The 14,746-nt window shown below is 38.6% G+C and overlaps 1 protein-coding gene across 50 annotated transcripts in view; it reads right to left on the bottom strand.

Annotated features, from left to right (window-relative positions):
* nfasca (neurofascin homolog (chicken) a) overlaps positions 1-14,746 on the bottom strand; it is a 159,692-nt gene that overhangs the window by 5,696 nt on the left and 139,250 nt on the right. For 39 of the 50 annotated variants that reach the window (XM_051074716.1, XM_051074721.1, XM_051074711.1 and 36 more), the window contains 5 exons: positions 14,342-14,464; positions 10,629-10,778; positions 9,162-9,290; positions 8,350-8,385; positions 7,857-7,926 (listed from right to left, as the gene is read on the bottom strand). In XM_051074716.1, coding sequence (XP_050930673.1) covers positions 7,857-7,926; positions 8,350-8,385; positions 9,162-9,290; positions 10,629-10,778; positions 14,342-14,464 — 508 coding nt within the window. Of the gene's footprint in view, positions 1-6,270; positions 6,776-7,856; positions 7,927-8,349; positions 8,402-9,161; positions 9,291-10,628; positions 10,779-14,341; positions 14,465-14,746 lie in introns of those variants that run through there. The other 11 variants (XM_051074744.1, XM_051074745.1, XM_051074747.1 and 8 more) reach the window with 8 other exon arrangements.

Below are 14,746 nucleotides of genomic sequence, written 5' to 3'. Positions count from 1 at the left end.
CCTCCACTGTGGTTCAGCAAGGATATACATATTCACATCTGCCAAAGCAACTAAGTAAACCAGCAGTATTTCGTATAAGACAGGGATGAGTAAGAGAGATAAAAACTGCCCTCAGAAATTCAAATATCACCTTTGCATACACATGCTAAATGGTGCCCTTATTCTGACATAAGATCTAAGCCTGAAAACTCCACTGCATCTCATTCGTGGAGTTGTGCTAGATCTCAGTTCAGAGCATGGCTGCATGTTACCTAACTCTGATTTTAGGGGGAAGAAAACTTCATGCATATGGAGAAAGAGCTCTAGACTAGCATGAGCTCTTTTTTTTTGTCTCAGATCAACTTAGCAGCATAACAGCAGCAAATACACTGAAGGATGCAAAATAGGTAGGTATTTATCTGTGGGCTCTCTCTTCTCTGCTCATGTCAGTGCATTACATTTCAAGGTTATCAAACATTATATATTCAGATGACCTATGTAAGGACAGAATCACAACTTTAGCTTCTCAGAACCATCATGCTCCATGCTGAAACACTTAGGGTACCACATACATGATACAGTTTAGAAACCAGACATGTTGCTAATCAAGAGTACAAATGGACCAAGGCAGATGTGGCATGATCAAGGTCCAACATAGTTCCATTAAATTCAGCTCTGATGGAACCAAAATTCTGAAATTATTTTACCAATCCACAACAACTCTTTCAGAGTAGAGCAAGAGACAGTGAAACAATAGAAACTTTCAAAACACACGCTGACATGTGATGAGGTGAAGAGATGAAAAGATGTTATGTATAATATGTAGAGTGTTAAGGCATAAAATCTGAGAGAAAGTTTGTCATCTTTCAACTGACTAATTTGCCAGGAGAGAGAGAATCAAGTTCATGACTGCATCATGACTTCCATAATCCATAATCAGATGAGTCCTCATATTCAATATTTGGTGCAAAATTCTTTGCAGTTAACGACTACACATCCTCTGCCTGAATGCTACGGCAGCGTTTTACCTTTTGTTTTGACTCGAAAAGGGAAAAGTCTGATTAATTAAAATTGGACCTGGTCATTCAGCAATTCAAGAGTATCCCCATCTGGTCATAAATATGATCAGATGTTCAGATAATCAGATACCTATAAAATAACATACAACCATCTAAAGTAAATGTCAATAACCAAGTATGTTTTGTTGCATATATCTGACCAAACCTTACCTACAGAGGTGACCATTCAGGAAATACTCAAATAAATCTCTTTTGTAACCCTAACAAAATGGGATCCTATTGATACATTTACTGTATCATTTATATATAGATTTTTGGGGAACTTATTGAAACACTCTCAAATTAAAGCTAAAAGTCAGCACCTCACCTCACCTACTGGTGTACAGAGAAAACACAGGAAAAACGTGTCACTGTCCAAATACTTACAGACTGCAGCATACATGTAGTTGTAAATTGTAAAGTTTAAAATAGCCAGAAGGCCTTTACGTCACCAGCTCAGGTGTGGATGTAACTGATCAGAACATCAGACGCAGAAAACAGTAAGGTGAGCTGCACGGTAGCTGGCAGACAGAACATCTCTCTGCGCTTCGACTGTCTTTGAGAGTACAAGGAGTAAATCAGAAGGGCATCTCTCTATGCACCACTGCCCCTGAACAGCTCCGAGATTACATCTCTTGCAGCTAATTAAATGAACCTGGCAAAGAGGCAGAGCCTTCTTCAGAACACCTGCCCCAGTCACATTTGCCAAGCTTGCTTTCATTAGTTGACTGTACTGCACCAGCAACATCAGGGCTTTAAGAGAGAGCCTTTTATTTCAGTGACTTCAGAATGTCTTCTGAATGAAACAGCCAGGCTGGCAGAGTCAGGAATGACTCAATTATCTGATTTGGTGATTTTCTTTGAGTAGAAGAGCAAGGGTAAGGGAATTAACACAGAAAATGGGAGTGACTTTCAGATAACTGTCCTTGCATAACAAAATGTAAACTCACCCATCTGCACAAAATCTGGATATGACACAGATCGACATGACAGAGTCAGGAAGTCAAGTCTAGGTTTTGTTTTGTTTTGTTTTATGTCAACTAGAGAGATTTGTATTGGGAATCAGTTTGTCATTATCTAATATTATAATATATACGCTTTGATGCTTTGAACAAGTGTTTTTGAGGCATAAAATTCATTAGCATGTTAACAAGTTGGAATCACTCTAACAGACATTAATCAATTAAAATGCACTGCAAATGAGCAACAGAAAATGAGATTTTTTTTTTTTTCTTAGAGCAGGAGTAAGAGGACTTAGGTGGTGACACAGTAGACTCTTCACCTTTCATACCTTTCAAGAGACCTTTGGACCAATGAGGAAAATAAATCCAAAAAGAGACAAAGGACACAGACATAAGGTGGGGTGGGTAGAACAGAAAGACAGTCATGAAACAGATAGATAACCAGACATGCTAAATAAACAGATATTAAAATGGAGGTCTAACAATGATGATGTAGGGAGATGAGGAACAACATTAACATTTATATATCTTTGCTAGGGGTGAAGGTAAATACATTTCAATCTCCATAATCCTAATGACATAAAACAAATAAAGTAGAAATTTGAGTTTTGCTAAGATATGTTGAACGCAGATACATCACTACAACACATTTTGATGGGGCAAGAAACACGAGCAGTCAGACAGGTTTTAATAGCCCACAATGCTAATTACTTTACAATTACCAGACCACATGATTTATCTCGTTCAGTCGTCTCAATATTTACATTCTTGTCTGGCAATAGGACTGGGTTGCAAGCAAGTTTACCCATACTATCTAAACTATGATAGTGAGCTAATCTAAAATGTCACTGGAAATCTCTCATTGCATTGGAAAACTATGGGCACACAACAACAGTAAGTGCGGCGAGTTGTAGTTGAAACAGGAAGTAGGGCAGGAAACTGATGGATGCGGACATTTTGGGAAATAATCTTAACATGCACCTTTGTTTTCTCTTTCAAATGAATTTGGCTGACCTGAGGCCTGTACTACAAAGCAAGTTCAACATACCTAGTATAACTTTTCTGGCGTCACTAAACTAAGTCTTGCATCAGTCATAGAACGGTGGATATCAACTCAATAGGTCAACCCAACCCTGATCCAGCCATGAGTGCAGTCATGTGAAAGAGGTGGACTTAGGGTTAGGGTTACAGTTAAACCTCAGGCCTGTACTACAAAGCAGGATTTGAGATTAGTGAGGTTATTTCAGGTTACTCTAGATTTTCAGGGTTACAGTGGTGGTTCACTTCTTAGTGGGGTAAATCACCATGGTAATGGTTTCAACAATCCAACTACTGACCAATCAGACCATCGGAAAACCACAGAAATCATTCCTACAGAGTTTACAATACAGTGACAAATAATAAAAAGCAACAGATATTTTTATAGAGTCAGTGGAATCATCAATATGTCCACTCTGGTTTTAAAACAGAGCGTTTAACAAACAGAGGGAAAGTTTATCACACTAAATAAACACATAATAACTACTATAGCTTCATTGTAACTAAACAAAGATTCTTTAATCTGACAGAATTCCTAACAGTGTTGATGATTTTACTCTTAATCCATCACCGTAGCTCAGTTGATATCCACCAACACAACACAAAGATATCCATTGTATGTGGAGCTTGCTTCCTAGTACAGGCCTCATCCATCAGATCTCTGGATGTTTGTTTACATGCTTATGAATGTCTGAGTGCTTGTGTTGACCCATCTGACTTCTTTTAAATAACGTTGCCACATTCTCAGAACTTAGCCACAACCTGGTTATACAATGCTGATTGCGAACTATGAAAATATAGACCCAGGCAGTAATAATTTGGGTTTACCCTTTAAGAGTTACACAAAAAAAATCATGCAATAAACCTGTTTTTATTATATAGGGTTAATGATGTTTGATTCTTGTCCTGCATACTAACACTTAAACTCTTAAAGTACTTACTGAAAAAACACAGGATGCAAAACAAGCTGGAGAAAACAGGAGAAGCTATCATGTTGCAAAAAATTCCTTGTGTTTTCACTTTGAGGTATTGTAACAAGATTCATGGATTTAAAATCACAACATTTTCAGTTGCCTACTTTAAAGTGTTTTGTCTTTCTCCAAATATTCTCCAGTTGTTTGTTGCCTATATCAGTTCCTTCAGGGTGTCAAACTGTGTCAAACAATTGTGTCCTGCGCCCCCCGCCCTCACTACGACCAAAATTGATTTTCCTTTGCCATCTTTTGCCCTGTGCACCTGGTGGAGAATGCTTTTTAAATGTCAGCCGACAGAGGACAAACAATGCAATTAACCTCTATAAGGTTGAAAAACATGTTAGCACCTTAGCTGGAACAAAGAGGTGCAAGCCATCCCACACTGTTCACTCAGGCTGCTTCCTAGAATCACCTCAACTCCCTGTACTGCTGGAACAGTTGATCCATGAAGAGCCTCACATGGTTATAAGGATGGATGCTTCTTTGCTTTTCTATTTACAGCATGAAGTTTGAAACAAGTTCTTAGGCTAATCCATATGCAACTCAAATGCGACAATGTCATATCATATTAAGATCAATGGAACTTAGTAGTCACTACTCAAGACTGAACTAGATGAAAAGCAGATTTGAGACACACAATAAAAGGACAAATGAAACGTTTTACTCTATGTTTTTAATTGAGGCTTGAATGCTAATGTACTCTTTGCATGTGACTCTATGACAGCCTAGAGCTGAACCAAGACTGTGATTAACCAGCAGCCTTTTATATTTAGCTCTCAACCTTTACAAAGCCCTGAACAGCCTCAGCACTGCGCCGCAGTGTTCTGGGAAATAATACATTTTTCCTGTAATATAATTTCCTTTCAACTTGGCGTACTGTGAATTACTGTATTGTTAAGTACAATACCAGTTAAGTAATGTAAAATCTGAATATTTCGCAACCAGGGTAATTGAGGATATTTTGGGATTAATCTGTTATTATACAGTATTTCTCAACTTTGAGTCTAAAATTTTAAAAGCCTGTCTGAACATTTATACAGACCTGACAAATATTTATTTAACTTAACTAATGACAAGGCAACCAGGATTTTTAAGGAATAGTTCAACATTATGGAAAAACAACAATATAACAACAAACAGGTGTTGGCTGGTGTTTCTAACTTTAGATAAGGCCAAATTAACTGTGACCTCTTTATGCTAGGCTAATCACATCCTGACTCCAGGATGGTGTTCAGGATGGTGATCACATCTCTCTTCTATCACATGCACATGCTGGAGAGTCATAAACACTTTCTGATCATCCTTTCATACATCTATATATGGTTTGCGTTATGTTCTCAGTTACAAGTTATTATGCCACAGACTGGATAGATTGAGTACTTCCTTATGGGGAATCTCTAGAGGACAAATGTAAATCTTTAGGGATTTAATGCTTAGGATCTTCTGTCTTGGGTGTCACTTGGCTGTCATATGACCACTGAGAAGTTTGTTTACTTGTAAATTGAGAGTTAATTGACACCTGTAAGGAACTGAAGCCTAGCACTCAGCTGCTTCCTGTCCTGTCTATCTGTTAATCAGACCTCACAGCTATGCCATCACCCGTCTATTATAGTGTTCGAATAGCACTTTAAAAGCTAAAGCAGGCCAGCTGGACTGATATTGCTAACATTGTGAATGAAAACTGTTCATTCTTTGTAGACTGACCAAACAGCCAACAATGCAGGCTGATTGTCCTGTTTGATCTCCCCAAACAAGCTACACTTTATCCACACACCCCTCTCCCCAGCTCAGAGGAAACATCTGCTCCACCCGACATGCACAGGCTATGAGAGATGCCGTGCCGAAACCAAAGTACCTGTTTTCGTTTTCGTTCCTGTCAGGGACAGATGACCCATTTCAGCGTGGGGAAGAGAGAGGGACGAGATGTGAGGAAACAGGGGAGACAGCAAAAGAGAGGAAGTGCAGAGAAAGAAAGAGGAGGGAGGACAGAGGAGCTCCACATGATACATGCATGTACATAAATCCTTGCATGCACACAGACACAGTGCTAAGTGGACTTGATGAGGCAGCACCAGCGATGGAGTCTGGGTCAGAATCAGAGAAAAGCAAATGACCGTTGACTGTAAGAGATGAGCTGGGTATTAAAGTTAGAATTATTATTGATTAACAAACAGAACGGGATCTCACACACTGGAGATGGATGAATCACACAGTATTAAGCACAGCACTACTCTTGATAATAAATACTGATCGCACCTCTTTTAAGATTTCCTGCACACTCATTCTGAGTTATCTCTTCAACTTTAATGCCTTGAGAGGCACTGCTGTGTCAATCAAAGACTGTAATTTCATACTTTTAGCAAAAGCATTTTACACCAAGGCAAAACTACATAATTATAAGATAAAGCATGTATATAGATTCTATAAATGTATAACAGATAGGCTGAATACTATAAAAGACAGGATCCCTGCTGTTACTGTACATGTACTGGTATATAGGGTTTCAAAGTATACTGCTGTCTTTTCATCAGTAGGATCCAAGGTCAGTAATAAGGTTCAAAGGCTTTTACTCATAGGGTTAGGGTTCTAGAGAGTCTATAGTTAAACATAAACGTTGTAGTGTCACTCTCACATGGAGTTAGAACATGTACATCTCAGATTTAGAAAGCAGGTTAAACTCAACGCATTTTTAGTTAAAGTGGACAAGCAGAGAAAATGACTTATTCTCCAACAAGGAGAATGACGCCACAGAGCTCAGTGGGACCTGGAAGGAGCAAAAGACACATCACTTACCAACACATTCTGTTCAGACATGTTCTACAGCATATACACTGCATCCTCACATTACAGAAATATGGCATACTGTGTATGTTCAATCATTACATCCACTGCACAATACAATATATGCCTACTTCACACGTGGCAAGGTTTATTAACTGGTGTCCAGATTTACAAAAATGGTGTTGGACCAGTAACTTGAATATTGGATAGTAGGATTGTATTGTACCTCAGTTGCTTGATCTAGAAAGCTTTCATCCATGTGAGCACTTAGGTAGATATGAAAGCACCAATCAAGTGTCAAACATAGTTCTGTCTGTTCCAACTGCATTGAAATGGTAGTTAATATGTTGGATGATGAAGGATAGATAAACTGTTTTGACAGCTACAGCATAGATTTCTCCAGTGTTGCCTTCAGCTTTTTCTTCATACAGCACAGGCGTTGGCAGAGACAGACAAATCTTTTTTTCAGTTGATAAATGCTACCTGCTTACTAAGGCTAACAGTAATTCCTGGGCTGCTGAGATAAAACCTTTAAAATAAGTAATCATTCATGCATTAAATGAAAGATAACACCTGCAACTTTTCAAAAGGTTCAGACCACAAACTGGCTTCTTCAAATATATCTACAGAGCCCATTTGAAAACCTTAACTGCACCAGTTGCGGAAGGAGTCCTATTCACCATGATCCATTACAAATTGCAAGCACGCTTGCAGGACTAACTGATCAAGGTGAACTTCTTCATAACTGCAGCACTGTCTCATCTGACCTGAATTTCTAGGATGAAAATCCTCCTCTTTGCTCCCATGACTTGCTGCTAACAAAGCATCTGGCACCAATAATAAAATGGCTCTCTAAACAGACAGTCTGAGAAAAGTCCCTTTGCCACCTTTCAAAAGATCTTATACTAGAGGATGCTGGAAATGGAGACCATTCTAATCCATATGCTGCAGATTCCCTTGACCATTTAACATTTTACAATGAACTTCAAATCATTTCAAAGGTAGATGATGTAGGTAGTGCAGCTGTAATGTAGGCAGTGCACAGTCTGTTTAATTATACTTACTGGTAATCAAAGGATCCATCCTGGTTGTTCTGATCCACTGGGTCTAGAGGGAGATCCTTTTTGTCACGCACTGAAGAGACAATAGCAAAGGTAAAATTTTCAGCATTTTGCTAAGAGTTCTATCACTGTCATGGTTAGATTTGAGGAGTTCCTTGAGTTAGTTTGAACATGTGGTTTAGTTCCATATATCATATCTGTCTTTAGTCTTCATTTATTAAACTGTTAACTAACACTGTGTCCCAATTCCATACTCATACGTGATATAAGATGCTTGCTGAGAGGCATCAATTAACTTGCTGCTGATTAAAAATTTGAAAACTTCAAAAATACAGATAACAAATGTGTCATTCATGCTTTTTGTCTGAGCTACTGCAAAATTATTCATGTATACTGTAGTATGCATTTGGGACACAGTGCACTTTTTAAGAGACTTAGAAGCTTCTTTTAGTTTTGGTTGGATTTGTAAGGTGTGTCATCACAGTTCAGCACCTACCGAGATATTTTGCGACACCAGTCACACAGCCACCACCTAAATATTATAGAAACTGTAAAACATTAAAACGACTCTAATGTCTGTTGTTCTAAATCATTAAATTATCACATACTGTAGAACAGGACTAGGCATGAAAATATTATATCTTCACAAATCTGACTTAAACCTAGATATCACACCAAATATGGACTAACAGATCATATTTAAAAATAACTGGCATGAAAAATAGCTGCCACTTAAAGACAGGAGACTGTGCACATGAGTTAGGAGAGGGATCAGCTGTATCCAAATCACTGCCTATTTACTACCTTGCCACCAAAATGTTGATGAATATAGTGACTGTCGATTTATTTAATAATCATTTTAGAGCAAACTACTGAATGTGGTAAGAAACATCCAAATAGAGAACTTCAAATTCTGTTGCCATGGCAATGGCAGGCAGGAGTTAGAGTTTGTGCTTTTTTGTGCTGTGTGAATGTTTTGGATGAATTCAGTAAATTCAATACAGTCACTTAAGTGCTCAGAATAAAACTTTAGACCTTTAGAGTCATCTGACATGACAAACATGGCAAAAAACACAGAATTTATCAGAAACAAAATTGAAACACACTATTTTTATCCAGTGGCTACAACTGAACTTAAACACAGAAGACTGTGCTTTTGTGTTGAGGATCATTTTTAAAATAATATTTTTTTAGGGAAAAAAAGTATTTTAGAAATCAGTGTTCACTTGATGTCTCAGTCCAAAAATGCCTGTGAACCTTTGCCAATTGTCCTCTCACAGGTGCCAAAGCCACAGTGTCAGTCCTTACCTGGGTATTTGCCCCCGCGACTCCTCTTGATGAAGCACACGATGAGGAGGATCAGTATGATGAGGGCAATGGCACACATCAAGCCGATGAACCAGCCCTGAGTGGCTATGTCTACCTGGTCTATGTAGGCTGGAGACATACACAGAACACACACACAGGGTGGGGCCAAAGACAAGAGAGAAGAGTGGAAACAATGAGTGTTATCTGGACCATGATGAGTCAGAGCTAACACACCAGATCTGTTCACATCCCACAGCACTCAGCAGAAGTCAACAACTCAGAACCAACATCTTATTATTTCCCCAAAAGCTCATATCCAGGATGATGCACAAAGAATCCTTTCCATAACAAAAAGGTGTTTGTCTTTTCTATAACACAATGCGTGAATCTTAATCAGAAAAGTGTGGAAGAGCGAGAGTTTTGTGATGTGAAAATGATTGTTATTTTCAATACAAAAAAGCTTTCAGTACAACCTGAAAGAATACAAATTCTCTAACAGCTGCCAGAAATTCTAACTATGAAATTCTGTAGACAGAAGCACTGAATATGACCAAAGTAAAAACAATGACATTCACAGCAACATTTACAGGCAAAACGAAATTCCATTATAAATGTATCAATCCTAGTCAAAGCTGTAGTTGCAAGTTATAAGAGGACTCATATGTCAAATCAGATGAAGCAAATTAGTCTTTGAATAAAAAAAATATCACTTTCCAAGTAGTGCTGGTAGCCATATTTTAATGAACAATACCTACAAATGTGTACTTGTATTTTTGAACCTATAGTAAGACAACCATCCTACTATGTGGACAAACATTGATTATTGATGTATCATCTCAAGGAGCTATCCTAATAAACTGTTTCAAAATAATATTAGGTGGGTGGTAGCTGGTAACAGCTACCGTTTGCATGGTTACATTTGTGACTTGAGCTAGCTTGCCAACTATTCAAGAAGGTAAACAAGATGTTACATATCTACAAAGTCTCTTAGTTCAGCACATTAGCTGAACTAAGAAGTTGGCAACATAGGGGTGTAATGACAAGAAACATATTCTGTACGCTTCCATGTGCATTTTGCACAGAAAGGTCTAGTAAATGATGATTACTGAATTTAACTGCAGAATGCGCAGTAGTTGTCCATTATAATTAGAAATCTATTTTAGAGTTGTTGAGTTGAAAATCACAAGGAGGCAACTTTTGCTTGCACTCATGAATTACAGATACTGCGCATAAAGACAACCAAGTTGAAGTACGATGGCATCCAAATACACAGGGGTGACGAGTCTTATCCTAAATGACTTTGAGGTTACCTTTGGAAGAATATGTGTGGTGTTTAAAAAAAAAACAAACCATAATAACTCACCCATATTTGACTGAGTTACTGTAAATACGACTACTGAGAGACTTGCACCCAGAGTAGCCCACCTGGCTGGAACCCTGGTTCCACCTAGCCTGGTGTGGTCTCACCTGCTTTGGTTTTAAAGGTGACAGATGTGCTGCTGATGCTGTTGTGCTCATGGGAGTAAACCCTCAGATGGTACTTGGCGCCTGCGATCAGATCCGCCACCTTAATGGGGGGCTGTTGTTTCACTGGTACAACTTTCACCGTCTTGTCGCCTTGGAGACACAAGAAAGGGGCCAATCACACTCCAGGGGGTGTGGCCTTCATTCCACAGTAACGACTGTGCTCACTAGCAGAGGTCACAGCATCACAATGCTTTGCAGGAAGACTATTTTTTCTGAATGATAGCAGGGTAACTGAAGTGAATTGAGACTGAAGACAATGCAGTGCCCATCCCCATCAGATTCAAGATTCATTTACTTCCTTACAGTACAGAAGCATATTGATGTTGTAATAGTTTAATACCTCTAGCCATTATACATAATGGACGAGGTGCAACTCTTTGACGCTCAGTTCAGCCAACACATTCTGGTTCATTTTCCACTGTTATGGCTCTGAGACTACATGTTCTCTCATGGGCAGAAATTTCCAGATAAATCTCATCTAGAAACATGGAGCAAAGGAAAAGAGAGGTGCAAGGAGCGGGTATTCCTTCAGGCAAAACCACTGCATTTTGGTCATCAAAGTCTCATACCGCTAAACTGTCCTATGAACAGGCCAATCTGCATTCTGTTTCAACCAGGTAGAACTGAAATTGACCACAACAGAACTTTCTTTGTTCTTTGTTCTTTGGGGACTGAAGTGGCAAAGCATTGATCGTCTCAATTATTCACAGGCCAACACGGCAACATCAACCTGCGTCTTTCTGTCGAAAAGACGCATCGGTCATGACATGGCCGTACTATGACAATGACACTGAGGTGGGTGAGAGGAGAAGGCAGCAGGAGGTGGTGACATCATGCACCATGCTATTGACCCTTTAACAACATTAATGTCATCCAACAGTACTCATTCCAAAGCCATGCTATTTACTATCAGCCAAACAAAATCGCTCTGGTAGAAACAAGAGGATATACGAGTCCTTTTTGCATAATAAGTCAATGATGTGCTATGAGCTTATGATATTTAGTAACGTAAGTACAATACGATGAACTTTGTTTTCAGCTTAATGCAATAGTTCAATGACCTTTGAAGATCTTTTTACTTTTCAGACTACATACCTATAATTGATATGGTCTTTATTTTATCTTATATGTTGCTGTATTGCTACAGCAGATCAAGCTATTTAGCACTTGTCTTTGCACAGTGACTTACGATCTAGGATATTTGCTGTAGCTTGTGTGACCATCATATCTGACCCTTTTAACACTTAATCACAACATTTAATTAAAAATGGCAGAAATACGATCATTGGGAACAAGTGCCATTTACTTGCCTCTGTATGTGTACGGTGGCACATTTTAAATTCCTTTTTAACATAGAGTTTTCATCATTTCATCATTAATCTGGGGTTTGGTGTTGGCCACACAAAAGTAACTAAAAGTATTTATATTTTACAGTTAATTTACTTATGTTTCACTGCCTTACTTCATGTTTCAAAACAGGGTAAACTCAAATAAAGGCCAGAATTCAAATAGTGTTATTAGGATGTACTTATTAGAATTTGAAATTTGAATTAGAAATAGAGGCATGTCTGTAATATTTAGCCTGTTTCAAATAATAGCTTGGTTCTCTCTAATGGTTGAGAACAAGAGTATTCTAGTATTTACAGAACTTTGCAAATCCAAAATTTGGATTATAATATGACTATACTGTATATTCTGAAACACAAATGAAGTACAAATAATATAAACATTTTTGTGTTCTCCATTGTTTGAAGGTTTTACACGATAGAGCTAAAATGACTTCATAGTTAAGTCAGTGATGCGTGGATAATCCCCTGACAGAAATGAATCTTGAATTGGAGCCAGGAAGAAAGAGGGAGAATGAGGAGATGATGATGGGAGGCAGGGGAGTGTCAGGGGCTCCCTGCCACTGTTCCTTAGAGTCAAAGCATTCAGATTTGACCTTGGAGAACAGAAGATGGGTGGGAGGGGTGAAGACCATTAGATCAGTCTCATCACTCACCCCCTTTCCCTCCCTCTTACTCTTTCTCTTTCTGTTCACATTCAGACATCATTAAGAATTTAAAGCCACTGTCCAAGTACATGAAAAAGACATCCTCCCTTCTTCCTGTCCTTGATCAACGATCATGGACTGTTGAATTGGTAAAAAGGGTTAGAGACTCTGTATGTGATGGGCTATCCAATCTCAACCAGCTCTGCGAGTCTAGGAAAGGAGGGATGATGTGTTTTATATAAGTAGGCTTCAAGAGTGCTTAACACCAAATCCAAAGCAAAAGCAAGTGATTATGGAAGCATGGGTGGCCAAAAAAGGGCACCAAGAATAAGAGCCATTCAAAGCCAGGCAGTGTATTTAACAAACCATTGTGATGGTGGACTACACAGTAGTGACATGATGACGATGATCAACATTTTCCAACATATTAAGACCAAAGAGAGACAGAGAGAGTGCAGGAGAGACAGACAAACAGACTGTATATGTTGTGCCCTGTGCTAAGTTGAAATGGAACCAGTGCATCCTTCAGTAAAAAGGGTGATTGCGAAAACAGGCCAACAGAGCAGCAGCTGCTGCTATAGTTGAAGGTTATCTCTTTTTTACTCATGTCCTCATCTGTCCGTTCCATTTCCTTTCTTTCATGTGGTGTGTTTATGCTCTAGTCCTGCTTTGTTTTAACATCAGACTACATTTTTCATTACTTGCTTGTCTTGTTAGCAAAAGGTTTCCTAAGAGAGCTCTCCATCAAGGAATGAGTGAGGCAGGGAAAAGATACATTTCAGCAAAGCCCTTGAGCAAGGAATCTAGAAGTAACTGAAGTCTGCATGAGAAAAAAGGCATTAATTATTGACTGATTCTTTACCATTTCTGATCTTAAACATAATTAGCCATATAATTATATTTCTATCTAATGGGGATTTCTGTAAATAAAGATGTACTGAACAGTATTCACCAAAGTGCTGTAGAAGATCAGGTGTCTTTCACATTCTGTCATTTCTCTAATCCCCAGCACACTTAAACTAAGGTTCCTGTTAAAAAGATTAAACAAAACTTTTGTTAAAGGTGCTAAATGTGAAATCATACAGTATTATACATTTTTTCTAATTATTTGGGGTTTTCTTTGCTGTTTGTTGTTGTTGTTTATGCTTTAAACAAAACACATGTTGCAAATAAATGCCTATTTATGCACCTTGGAAACAGTAACTATGAGGGTCAGAATGCCAAAACAGTAAACTGACAGATGGTATAATGCACCACAGCTGACACACTCTACTAAGCCGGTGATAATTATGGATTTTGTCACTATGACCAAATATACATTATATATAGCCATTTAACCCATTGTTCATATAAAAAATACTGATTAGTGTGACTTCAAATTTAGAGCTGGTCAAGTCTTAAACCTTAGAGATCAAGACAAAATTGTAGGGTCAACTGGACTGTGTCCTTGTAATTTCATAAACTTTAGATCTGTTTTGACACAACTATTTTGCCTGCTCTCTGAAAAATGCCCTCTGTCTTGTCTTGCTCTTTATATTAATCATAATCTTGCAACACCATTAATATTTAACCACTCTGGTTGTTTTTACTCACTGATAATTAAGCTCAAAGCTAGCTTTAGGTTTTGATAGCTAAAGGTGGGCTTGGTCTGGTTTCTTACTGTCCAGTGTGAACTCTAGCACAAACTCGCTGCTGCCGGCCGGGAAGTTGTGTCTCCAGCTGACGTTAGCGTAGTTACTGTTAGGCTCCACCGTCAGATTCCAGATCTCCCGCCCAGGGGCCACTACACAAGGGGGGTCGGGGGTAAAGGGTTAAAGGTCAGAGGCAAGGGGCAGAGAGGGCACAGTTACAACAACCACACAGAGGGCTCCAATTAGACCTATGCATGGTGCTAGCACTGAGGAAGTCTTCCTAGAGGAATGATCATTTTCATCAGGATTGATGCTGATCATGGCTGCTCAAAACCAGAGGTAAACTTAATATGCTTGTGGACAGAAAATCCACCAACAGTAAAACTCCAGAGGATTTTTCATTTCATTAAAGACTTAGTTGCAATGCTTACTTT

Source organism: Lates calcarifer, linkage group LG12, assembly GCF_001640805.2.
Source record: "Lates calcarifer isolate ASB-BC8 linkage group LG12, TLL_Latcal_v3, whole genome shotgun sequence".
NCBI classification, from domain to species: Eukaryota; Metazoa; Chordata; class Actinopteri; family Centropomidae; genus Lates; species Lates calcarifer.
This window is presented reverse-complemented; position numbering and strand designations above follow the sequence as displayed.